This window comes from Saccostrea cucullata, unplaced genomic scaffold (assembly GCF_032062105.1).
Source record: "Saccostrea cucullata isolate Sc308-1 unplaced genomic scaffold, CSIRO_AGI_Scuc_v1 ctg115, whole genome shotgun sequence".
Lineage (NCBI taxonomy): Eukaryota > Metazoa > Mollusca > Bivalvia > Ostreida > Ostreidae > Saccostrea > Saccostrea cuccullata.
Genome location: NW_026932690.1, coordinates 301,585 through 314,214, shown reverse-complemented (window position 1 = coordinate 314,214; position 12,630 = coordinate 301,585). Strand labels below are relative to the sequence as shown.

The window sequence follows — 12,630 nt, the reverse complement described above, 5'->3', positions numbered from 1 at the left end:
GTGTTATAGTGGTTCTCTATTGATAAGGTAGTAAAACTTGTTTCAAAGCTTCTTTTCTGCTTGTGGGTGTTTAGCAGATTTTAGTGCATAGTGTTGTTAAGCAAATATTTTTCTCTCATAAATAGTGGAATTTGTGGCCTCTGGATCGGGGGTTCTGGTTGCGGTTGACTCTGTAAAGATGCATTATTTCTGGGGGAAAACTGTCCTGTGTTTTAGGGCAAACAAACGAAGTGTATATTATAGTTTTGATTAGCAAGGCACTCTCTACCATCGACTCGTACATTCACCTGTCGATGGCTCGCGTATATCACAGTGATAAACACGAGAAATAGTGGGCTTGTTTTAATTCATTATAATTTAATTTTAATGTTTTTATGCCTGACTTTTGAGATGGATATTTTTACTAAATTAATCTAGAACTATTAATTTAATTTGAAACAATTCAGCAAATATCACTTTATGTCAAAAATCCTGAAATTCATGGTCCCTGTCCCTTAGGGGTGGGGCTAAAACCACTAAATTTATGCAATCTTTTAAAATCTTCTTTACTCCTGGACATCAAGCAGTCAAACTGTTGCCATGATTGTAATCAGCATTGAGTCCTCTACCAAAATTTTGAAATTCATGGTTCCGGGGTCAGGGGTTCTAGTGCTAGGGCGGGGCTAAATAGATTACATAGTGAAAATGCATTATTTCTTTGAAAATCTTCTGTATTCATGGTCATTAAATAAACTAACCAAGTATGAAGTTATGTAGAATAAGGCTGTGTCTTCCAAAATTGTGAATTTCATGGCCCCAGGGTCAGGAGTTCTGGTGTTGGGACGGGACTCTATTGATTATATAGTGAAAATGCATAAAATATTTTAAAATTTTCTTCTCTGCTCCTGGGTATTATATAAATAAACCAAGTACATAGTTATAATGAGCAAGAGTGTCTTTTCCAAAATTGTGAATTTCATGACCCCAGGGGCAGGGGTTCTGGTGTTAGGGTGGAGCTCCATTGATTATATAGTGAAAATGCATAAATTCTTTAAAAATCTCTGCTCCTGGAAACCAATGAACTATGTACATAGTTATGATGAGGAAGGATATTTCTTCCAAATTTGTGAATTTCAGGGCCCCCGGGTCAGGAGTTCTGGTGTTAGGACGGGGCTCTGATGATTATATAGTGAAAATGCATGAATTCTTTGAAAATCCTTTTCTTTGCTCCTGGGTATTGTGCCAATGATTTAATTATATGTTAATGACGAAGAAAGATATCTCTTTCAAAATGGTTAATTTCAGGGTACCTGGGGAGAAAATAAATTAATGCTTTGAAATCTACTCTTTGGTATTAATCAACCATTTAAGATAATTTTTTTTAAAAAAAATATGAACCAAATTCAATTGTTGGAAAGTTGTTAATACTCAGGTGACCTATAAGGCCCATGGACCTCTTGTATAAAATGTAAATCAGTTAAAAAACGTAATGCCGTAAAAATAATTATATATCCCTGGTAGTGAAAATGCATTTTTTTTTATTATTGCTCCTTGGTATTTAGCAGAAAAACAAGTGCAATTTATAATGAAAGAGTGCTTAACCCCCCCCCCCCCCCCCCCCATGTGACCACGGCTTTTGAGGTGGGTGGCTCTGTTGAAAAATGTTGTTTTAAAATTAATGTTTTTTCTCCTAGGCATAATGGAGAAATTTAATTGTACAATACAAACGGTATTTTTATAGTTTTAATGGTCAAATAGATGTATAATTAAAAGAAAAAAAAATCAATCAACAATGTTCCATGGTTACTGAAATATTAATTTATATGAAATATATAATGATCTTTTTTTTTTTTTTTTTTTTTTTTTGATGAATGATTTTCTTTTGGTTACTAAAATCGAAATGTCTGTAAAATTCTGTATATATATGTTGTTTGCTATAAATTTTGCCACAAAAAGAGACCAAACCAGTGATCATTATTCTGTTTACTGTAAAATCACATATTTTACATGGGTCAGATTTTCGTGGTTTGAGGAAAATATTTTTTTTATGGGGATTTGATTTCGTGGTTGAATTTTTCAGTAATATAATATGTGTAAATTTCATTTTGTGGTGGACATAAATTCGTAGGTCCCTTCATGCCTTGAAAACAATGAAAATTAACCCCCCACGAAAATTTGTGAATACACAGTATTTGCTTTTGCAAAGTTCTAGTTCGATGACTTCTCTTCCTTTGTATAAGTATAAACCAATAGAGCTATACAGTATCCATCAGAGACTTCCGGTCTGCTGATCCTTTACAGTGTTGTGTTGTCAAGGCCCACTTTCCTCTATTACAAACTTTGGGTCAGTTTCAAAGTAGCCATTCAAGATATATTTTCTGATTTCAAGACACAAAAAAAAAAGAACAAGGCTGTTTTTAAGAAAAGTAGAAAAATTTATTAAAAATCATAACAATGTATAAAAACTGTAAACTGAAATATAAATGGAATGACAACCGTGAACTCAAAAATCTCCTTAACATCTGAACAAGTAATAGGTGACCTCTATATCACAGAGGTCATAGGCCTGTCATGAATTGCATCATCACCAAAAATAGTACAGAGGTATACATACCCTGTTATATTCATGTACGTATCACATTAAAAAGGCCCACCGGTCTATAATGTACATAGTACAATAAGTACATTTATACATGTATATATTGCCTATTTACATTTTGTAAAATATCAGTGGTATTTTATAATCAGCAGCGAGAATAACAAGACCGAATCAAATTCTATAGCACCAGTGAATGAACAAATCTATAGTAAACACTCTTACAAAGTGTTCTCCGTGGGACAGTAGATATAAATTGGGGACGTTTCCAAAGCTTCCTTATTTAAGGTACATCCATAAAAAATACATATGTCGAGTCTTGCGAGCTCGTTAAGTAGTCAATTGCTACTAAGTATTAAAATAAATACCGGTATACAGACCCCTCTGAATTCAGGCAAAATCATAGGGGGTGGGGGTGGATATGCGGTTCTTTGGAAACCTACAGTTGAAAATTTTCATCAAAGACAACGTCCTCTTGAATAAGAGCTAAGTATGTATAGCTAAAGCCTCTTATTTTGCACAATAATTAAATACATGTACTTCTGAGAGCCTGACTAGACATGGAGAATTGACCATCCAGTGCTGCTTGATAAAGTTGCACAGAAAATCTCTCTGGGTAGTTGGGGGGAGGGGATCAAACATCGATCATCGCCACTCCTAAGAATTCAAATGAAAAGGTATGAGACGATGATTAAAATGAAATAAAATAAAGATGAAATAAAACTGCAGAATGGTGATATTCTGAATACAATATTGTTGAAAAATAAATATCTGTTGTTATGGTGCGTCTTTTTAGTGCTCTTATATCACTTATTGCTGACCTTATATACCCGTTTAAATTTTTGAATATTTACTAAATACATGTAGCTTGAAATACAAGAATTGATATTACTAAACGTCCAAAGAAATTACCTGTGCTGTCGGGAGGATTTCTGCGGGGTGTAAAACACCTGAAGCGGTCAATGAAAATTTTAAAGTCGGACTTGATTCGCTCCACTCCTGGGAATTTGATGGGTATGGCTCGACACAAAGGACAGCAGACGGACGGAACCTGGGCTGTCCGGGAATATTTCTCCCAGCACCGGAAATGGAACACTGAAATAATTATTGTTGTTGGTATATATAGTTTATTTTTTATATTAAATTTTGGGAAAAAGAAAGTTGTCCCCAAACAAATGACAGTGTAGTTTTACCATGTTGACAGACGAGTTTTGCTTTCAGTTCGTTGTTCGAATCCATTCTCTCCCAGCATATTGGACAGTCGTTGCCTGAAACGTTTAAAATATAAACATGAAAACAGAAATGTTTAATACTTTGGATGGGTCTCAGTTCAAGTTTTTTTTAATTACGTTGGTGTAAAGTTTTACGAGTATAGAATTATCTATGATTACTTTAATACATGTACATTTCATTTAAGTGTGGTTTAAAAAAGAACAAACGATATACTTGTCACTAAACTAAAATATAAATTTAGATATATCTTCACAATAAAATGAATAAATAAATCCAACTAATTTTGTGATAAAATTTCACATGCACGTACGGTTAGAATTACTGTAAACATTCGAGCCAGAGTATTGAAATACCTCTTGACTTTATTCAGATTTGTATATATCCCTGATCTCGTAAATAAACAGACTTAAAACTTCTATATACATATATAAAGTGACACAGTTCTTTTCAGGAGTTTACTCGTATGTAGTGTATGTTAATTCAACCGCTTGTTCTACTTAGTCAAAAGACACCACGTTTTACATGCATGCTGTTTTTTTTTATTTTGAAGAGATTCTATAGACTTTAAACTTCTTTAATTGTTGCCTGGCCTTGCACGGCAAAGAATATAATATATGACCTTGCACCGCAAAGAATGCAAAACATTACCTGATTGTTTTAAAATCTTCATGTTCCAACCCACAATGTAAAAAGCACCACCTTTACTGGACCCATTCCTCTGTGAACGAAAAAAAGTACACAATGTAAAAGTGGATACTGACATATAAGGATTATACATGTATAGTAGGTCCATCTGATGCGGAGGTGGGGGGGGGGTGGGGGGAGATACCGACCTTCTTTTTTTGGAGGGGGGGGGGTTAACTCGACTGACGTAGTGGTGAAGTCATGCAAGTAACAAAAATCTCTGTGTCTTCTTAATACTAGAAAGCTGGTAAGAAGAGTCCTGTATACATATAAGACTTGTCCATGAAAATACCCCATTTGAAAAGGTTTTTTACCATCTGCTCTCTTTCTCTCTCGATTTTTTTTTCTCTTTTAAACATTCTAAGAAAAGAGTGTCTTAGTCTATGCCCCCGTCCTCTGAAAGAAACTCCTGGTTTCGTGTTTTCTCTTTCTTTCTTTTTTTTTTTTACTTTTACATCAGAAGACATTTACTAGTATTTGTTTTCGAACAGAACATGTGGTCTACATACATAAGTGTTGTGTGGCAATCTAACTGGAGTTTATCAAATATATATTTTGATAAGGTTGTAAGTTCCCGTTCACTTTCATCTAGTCTTGGTCCTCTTAAATATATTTTGACATTTTGTATGAAGAATTTTTAATATTAGGTTTTCAATGACTTTCTCTCGTGACATTCCGTATACCCATAACTATCTTTACCCGCTAGTGGTCTTTTTGCATGGGAAGTCCCTCTGTATCGGAGACAGGCTACTCATACACAAGTTAATGTTACAGGGATTTCGGCTACTTCGTTTTAGGTCAGCACTTCGTAAATTCTTTGATAGTATAATGACTTTATTAATAAGCATGCAAATATAACATGTCACTAGGTCGTATTTTCGCCGATTTGTTTCATATCAATTGTTAGACCTTGTTTTTTTTGTATTAAAATCGACTACGGATCGTTCCTTCTGTTTAATCAATACACAGAACTCAGGGCGAGTGTGTCCTGTCAGCAGGGGATGCTTACTGCTCCTCGGCATCTGATTCCACCTCTGGAATTTCCAGGGGGTCTGTTTAGGCACTTTTCACAGATTTGTATCGTTTTAATCTTTACCACTTTTTATTACAGTACTGTCTATAATGGCCTGTATTTTTTCAATCTACCAGTACTTACATGTTGGCCCGGGTCTCCCTCAAGATCTGCTGTGTGCTTGTGACACATACAAAGGCAAGCAAGAGAAGTCATAATCAACATAACAAGGAGCGCGATACACAGAGCCATAAACACCATGTTACCCAGCTCGTACCCGTCCGTAGACATACTGAAAATAAAACAAACGCTATATTACCCAGTGGCGGATCCAGGAATCTTGAAAGGAGGCTAGTTTGGGGTCAGGTTTGAGCCCACAGCCATACACAAAAAAGCATTGATATATTGAATCTTATGTATATTTTGGACACAAAGTGTGGGGGGGGGGGGGGGGCTAAAGAGCGTGTTACCCAATTTATACCCGTTCGTGGACATAATGAAATAAAACATACACCACATATTACCTAGTTAGCAGGATCTACTAAATATTTGTGATTAGAACCGTAACTGAGAAACTACATGTATAAAATATAATGGAAATATGAACTATGGCTGCAAGTTACATATTTTCATTAATCACTCGCTGTTTAACCCCCCCCCCCCAACCTACCCTACCCCCGAAAAAAATCACCACGGAAGAACAAATTCCCACCTGCCTAACCCCCCTTCTCATCCTTGGTAGAACAAATCAATTTTTCGTGGATTAACTAATTCTAACAAATATATATCTTAAGGAAAACCCCATTCTTTCCTGATCTACATTAATAACTTTGTGTACTTTAAAATAAAATAATTAATCTTAAATAAAATATATTACGTTACTTTTTGGGAAAACAATCTATCAAACTTCTACATTTTACCTTAATTTTCTTACGAGACAGTGTCGACGACCGCGTGTTCTGTTTAGATTGTGTCTTCGACCTCATTGGTGTCGTTTTTTATACCCTTCTTTAACAACAAAGAGCGTGTATTCATTTCACCTAATTATGTGGGGTGGATTTGGGACACGACATAAAGACATGGGGTCAGTGCCCTGGCTTAATCGATTCTGCTTTTTGCAGTTGATACGTCAGCAGTTCTGCGATCAGCTGATCCATAACGGACAAAGATTAAGTTTTCTTCCGAGTCCAAAATCGAACTATAGTTACCATGTACACAGACTGTATCATGCGACTCGGAGAATTACTTTAGTACTCTACGTTAATCTGAAATATAATTATTATTATAATATCTGGAAAAATCGGTCAGATTAAAAAGTGATTAACGAAGGGAAAGAGCACGAGATCCATACGGAAAGTAATGGAGGGGGGGGGGGGGTACACGAATATTTCTTATTCGAGAATGATATGAAAATTTGTATTCTTTATGCGAATGAAAAATGTTGAAAAAAAATCATTAACTACTATATAATCATTTACATAGGTTACCACCCATCCACCCCTTTCCCAATATGTTCATATCACAAAACTTTATTTCTTTTTAACCTGAAATTGTTACACAAGCTGATTCTTATCGTTTCCAAAACTCTCTCTCTCTCTCTCTCGATCTCAATCTCTCTCTCCCTCCACACATCTAGTCGTTATACATATAAACACATGCAGAGAGAGAGAGAGAGAGAGAGAGAGAGAGAGAGAGATTTATTAAATACCCCGTTTTATACCTCCGTACGTAGATGCAATAGATGAAGATAAATATAGAGAAATGACGGCAGGGTAACCCCTCAACAATGGAAAATTTTCTCTGAACTATATTTAGCACTCCAAAACAAAAACATTGTGTACAGAAACAAAACTACGTTCTTGTAATTCACTGCACATGTATTTGAAAATGTCTTATTTAACTTTTTGCATTTTTATTAAACAGGCTTACATGTAGATTTTGAATGATCGGTTGTTTAAAGCATTACAATGCAGTCCTATTTTATACGGCCCAAGTGTAGACTTAAAACAACAGCACCGCCCCTCTCTTTCTTCATGTACTTCAATGATGCAACAAATAAACAGGGATGTTATAAATTAATACAAGTGTTAAAAGTGATAAATTTAAACATACAAGAACGTAATCCGAGATTCCTCTGACTCTAACCCCCGCTTTTATATTATGATAAGGAAAACCCAACATTACCTGGCTCTTATGATTCCTACAACAAAGATGATAAGAATAGTCCCTAGAACGAGGATAAAGGAAAAACACAAACAATTGTACGCCTCCATTCCTTTGTCACGGTGGTTCCGGGGGCTGGGGACTGGGTCCCGGGGGTCGGGCTGTGAAGAATTGGACACCGGGATCAAAACTGACGCTGAATCTGCGGCCTGCATCTTAGATCGTTGGGGCATTCACTTGACTGTGTTTATACAGGCAGCAATAAGTAAAAAAAAATACTCAGCTCGATCGTATAAGTATATATAGTCAGCTGTACATATTACTCAGAAGAACTCACATGCGTCCTTTTATATATGTAAGTCACGAATACGGTGAGTGGCCTATTTTGTTGTTTTTAAAATTTAAACCGACATATGATCTATATATAGCCTCCGTTACAGGGATTCCCGTGTATTGTTTACATAACACATCGTACTTTCACTTCTTCCTAGTATATCATAATATGTAGACAGCTAATTATAATCGGACAAGCTCGACTGACCGATTGCAAGAAGTTAGTACATTGTAGAAAGAAAGGGAAGGAGAGATCGATTGTTAAGTGTCATTGACCCTGAGATCTGATGACAAAAAAGGATACAATGTCAAAAAACTCTCTCTCTCTCTCTCTCTCTCTCTCTCTCTCTCTCTCTCTCTCTCTCTCTCTCTCTCTCTCTCTTCATTGTAAATCAGTGCATTTTTCACCAGGCAATGATAAATTTGGTAAAGGAAATTATGAAAGAAAATTGTATCGATTACTTCGTGGCATGTCAGAAAAGCCAACTATACAAGACTTGGAAGCTTTTCAACGCCACAACTTTTTTTCTTTCGGCTAAATCTACTGTATAAACATATATATGTAATTTTCTAAATACATGTAATTTTTCTTGTATTCAGTACCAGTAAAAAAATATATATATATATATATATATATATATATATAACTAATATCTTGTATATATGTTTGTTCATCTCTCTCTCTCTCTCCCTATGTTTATGTTTAAATATTATACATCAATGTACAAAGACTGTACTTGCCATCGATATCGTCGATATCAATGTTTAATGTTATGTATCGTTTCAATATTCAATCTTGTTTTCACTCTTTTAGCTGTATACTTCTTTAAGCAATTAAGTTTTTCCTACTGATATTGTATCGATATCAAATAATGATTTATAAACGATTTTTTTTACCAACTTGAAAATACACTATACAGATCAGACAAGGAACTGCGTCTTGTAAGGTATCCAGTACATGTATATCCATTTTTAGCCGGGCTTATTGCTCAAAGAGCAATTGCCGGCTTATGTGATCCTGTTCAAGGCAGGATGTTGACCCCATAGTCGCCATTTTAAAGTTACGTGCAAAAATGTTTTAAAATACAAACGCTAAATAAAGAAATTTTTATTATATAAAATAAACATTAGTAGTAATGACTTTGAAAACTTCATCAGTCAAAGAACATAGTTCATTAGCGTAAGGATTTTTGATAATCTGTTAAATAGTTCTCTACACATACGAGGTAAAGCAGGAGAGGGAACCAGCTGACCTGTTTGTTTACATTCATCACTGCGGTACTAGATTAGTCGGATTCTGACAAAATCAGACCGTGGTATAAGGATTGAAAAACTCATGTCATATGGAATAGATAGGGCAGTTCAATCATCGCACCATCGAGGTTTGGGTTGGTAATGCGATGACACGACGATGCGATGACGATGAAGCAATGGTGCGATAACGATGAAGTTATGTTGCGATAGTGCGATAACGATGAAGCGATGGCACGATAATGCGATGGCGATGGTGCGATAGCACGATGAAGCGATGATGCGATAACAGGATGTTGCGATAGTGATGGCACGATGGTGCAATGATGATGACGCGATGGTACGATAACAATGAAGCAATATTCACTTTTACTCTATCGTTCTACCGCACCATCGTCATCGCATTATCGCTTGATCGCATCATCGTCACCGTGCAATCGCACCATAGCTCCATCGTCATCGCATCATCGCTTCATCGTTATCGCACCATTGCCTTATCGCGCCATCGACCTATTAGTCGATACTCGATGGTGCGATAGTGAACTGCATGGCCCTATCCGGATTCCATAAGATATAACTAGTTAGAAGATTGTGAAAATATAGTTTGATAATCAAGATAAGTTTGACAATACACTCATCTTGAGACTGATGTAAAAGAAATCGAAATCCGCGTGATTTAGATTTTAGTTTTTAAAGGGTGGGGGTGGGGGGGGGGGGGGGGGTTAATATTGTGGATTGGAAAATAATTACAAGTTTCACTATGTTTGCCATTCATCTTTTATCCGCAAAATTAAACCTATCGTGAATGAAAAAAAAACAAGTAAAATATACGAAATTTAAATTAATTTCTTGCATGTGAAATCAGGGACCTATGTAACAAATAAAAACCATCGCTATTGTACTTTTTTGAAATTTTAGCACCGTTAAATACAGTATTCACAATCAAGAAAATTAAAAGCAAACACAAAACAAAAGTCTTCCTCCCTTTCTCCTCTTGGTACATGTACTTCGTGTTTGTTATTTAAAATATGATTATCATATACAAAATTAAAGTCAATTTATTATCACTGGGCAATCAAATCCTTGCTTGACTTTTAACTACTAATGGCAATACACATGGAAGTTCTGTATAAAACCATGATTTCTTTATTATCGTATCCGTTAATGAAATATTCTTGAATCTTTTCATCAACAAACGCTGTTGTGCAATGTTGTGCAATGACTGCTGGGAATGCCATCCTATCTATAAAGTCGATAGAGCGATGGTGCGATGACACGATGTCGATAGCGCGATAAAGCAATAACGATGACATGTAGCATGATCATCACTATCGCGCCATCGCATCATCGCTATCGCACCAACGCATCATCGCTATCGTGCCATCGCGTCATCGCATTATCGCTTCATCGTACCATCGCATCATCGTCGTCGCGCTATTGCGCCATCGCATCATCGTCATCGCGTCATCGCTTCATCGTTATCGCACCATCGCGCCATCGTCATCGCGACATCGCACCATCGACTCAAATCTCGATGGTGCGATGATGCGATAGTGAACTGCGTGGCCCTATCCGGATTCCATATAAAACATTACGACGAATATTCCTGTCTCGTTTCTAAAGAAATGGGCGTTGTAATGTTATAATTGTTTAAAACGTTTCATCCAAATGGAAAATTTTACCACTTCAATGCGCTTCATTGTAAACAGGATCGAAATCGTTGGGATATCAACATTGTCGAAGCGAATCGACAAGTAATTCGTTCGTGAAAAAAATGACGATCATGGAATAGCGGGTTTTGTAAACCGAATTAACGAAAACATTTTTTTTAGTTAAGAATTTCACGCTGCTGAAATATGCAATCTTAGGAAATTAAATACATTTATTCTAAATGCAACACCGTTTACCTTATTTAAAAAAAGATGTTTCTTTGACTTAAAATTCTATATTTGTTTTTCTGGTGATTTATTTTTCTATGAAGTGAAATCAATCAATCAATGTAGTTCAGACGTGTTGTTATTTCAGAGTTAAGGTCTGCCTATTACGGAAGCTCATTTAGGACCTATAAAAAACTGAATTCAATATACATGTAATGGATTATTTAATCGAATTTGTTCAAACGAATTTTATAAGGTTTCAGAAGTTCGTTGGATCGAATTTAACATATTACATTGTATAACACATCTGTTGAACTCTAATAACAATATCTTAATTACAATGAATGTAATTTGTTTAATATTTTCCGTTTAAACAAATCTCTCTTTCGGCAAATCGTTTTATTATATGATTGAATAATTTCCATCTCTCTGATTGGCTGAGATCCAACTATGTTACAAAAATACTACGTTGTATTGACCTGCACGTGACGTTCCAGGTCAATACAAGGAATTATTTCCTCTACATTGATCTAAAAAAAATAGACTGGGAAATTCCAAATTGATACAAATTGTTTTGGAAAGCTATTTAAACGACTGTGATTTTTTTTCATGTGGAAAAAAAAACATAAGAGAATATATATTTAGGGTGAGGGTGGTAAGAGGGAATGCAGGGACCCCCCTCCAACACTTTTACTGAACAACATTTTTTTTTTTTTACTTTTTGGCAGTCAGTTTTCCCTGATAATACTCCTTCCTTTCGAAATCTATCCTATAGAAAGACTGATATTATATTATTTTTTTCAAGGCAACTAAAATTGATAAAAAAACCCATTTCAAATTGATACGACTGGTAAGTTTTATTCACATTTTAATTATATTTCTCTCTTGTATTTGGCTAGGACTTAACAAAATGCAAGTTACCAAGTAGTGAGCTGTATCATTTTATCAGTGAATCATATAATAAAACAATTATTGCTGTTTTTTTCAGGCAATAAAACGATTTAGCCATCTTCGAAGTACAATATTCACCTCGCCCGTCGGGCTCGGTGTATATTGTACTCCTCAGATGGCTAAATCATTGTATTGACCTCAAAAAACAGCAATAATTGTATATTCTCCTTCAAAAGTGCTTTACAAATTGTATATGTAGTAAATGTAATATCAAGTGGATTAATTATAATTACGTTTTTGACGAAAGGCAGTGTGATGTAAACAACACAGGTTATTTGATACATTCCATAATTTTTATCCAACAAATGACGTGTTACAATATAACAAAGTATGGCATATACGCATTTCTACGCATCTGACTTCAAAAATGAGTATAGTGTGAACAAACATTCATAACTTCGTAAATACTGGAAATATTAGAATAATTCTTGCACTGTTGGAAAGAGAAAATAATTACGATAAAATAATATACAGAAATTTTTTATATTGGTTGTACCAGTTTTTTGCTAACTTGAGTTAAACTTTGCGCACTATTTGAGCGATTTTGCCAT

At 35.3% G+C, this 12,630-nt stretch overlaps 1 protein-coding gene across 1 annotated transcript; it reads right to left on the bottom strand.

Annotated features, from left to right (window-relative positions):
* Positions 1-2,393: 2,393 nt before the first annotated feature.
* LOC134235819 (uncharacterized) lies at positions 2,394-8,044 on the bottom strand. The gene is made up of 6 exons (XM_062717988.1): positions 7,689-8,044; positions 5,649-5,796; positions 4,457-4,526; positions 3,769-3,843; positions 3,488-3,670; positions 2,394-3,232 (listed from the first exon to the last, which is right to left on the bottom strand). The coding sequence occupies exons 1-6, from the start codon at positions 7,898-7,900 to the stop codon at positions 3,210-3,212; spliced, it is 711 nt and encodes a 236-aa protein (XP_062573972.1). The 5' UTR covers positions 7,901-8,044; the 3' UTR covers positions 2,394-3,209.
* Positions 8,045-12,630: the final 4,586 nt, after the last annotated feature.

What these genes read in the sequence shown, in the direction of transcription:
- LOC134235819 (XM_062717988.1), bottom strand. Translation starts at nt 7,900, where the DNA reads ATGCCCCAACGATCTAAGATGCAGGCCGCAGATTCAGCGTCAGTTTTG. An exon ending in GAAGATTTTAAAACAATCAG is followed by an intron (nt 3,844 to 4,456) that starts GTAATGTTTTGC and finishes TAAACGTTTCAG; the next exon opens with GCAACGACTGTCCAATATGC. An exon ending in AAATCCTCCCGACAGCACAG is followed by an intron (nt 3,233 to 3,487) that starts GTAATTTCTTTG and finishes TTGAATTCTTAG; the next exon opens with GAGTGGCGATGATCGATGTT.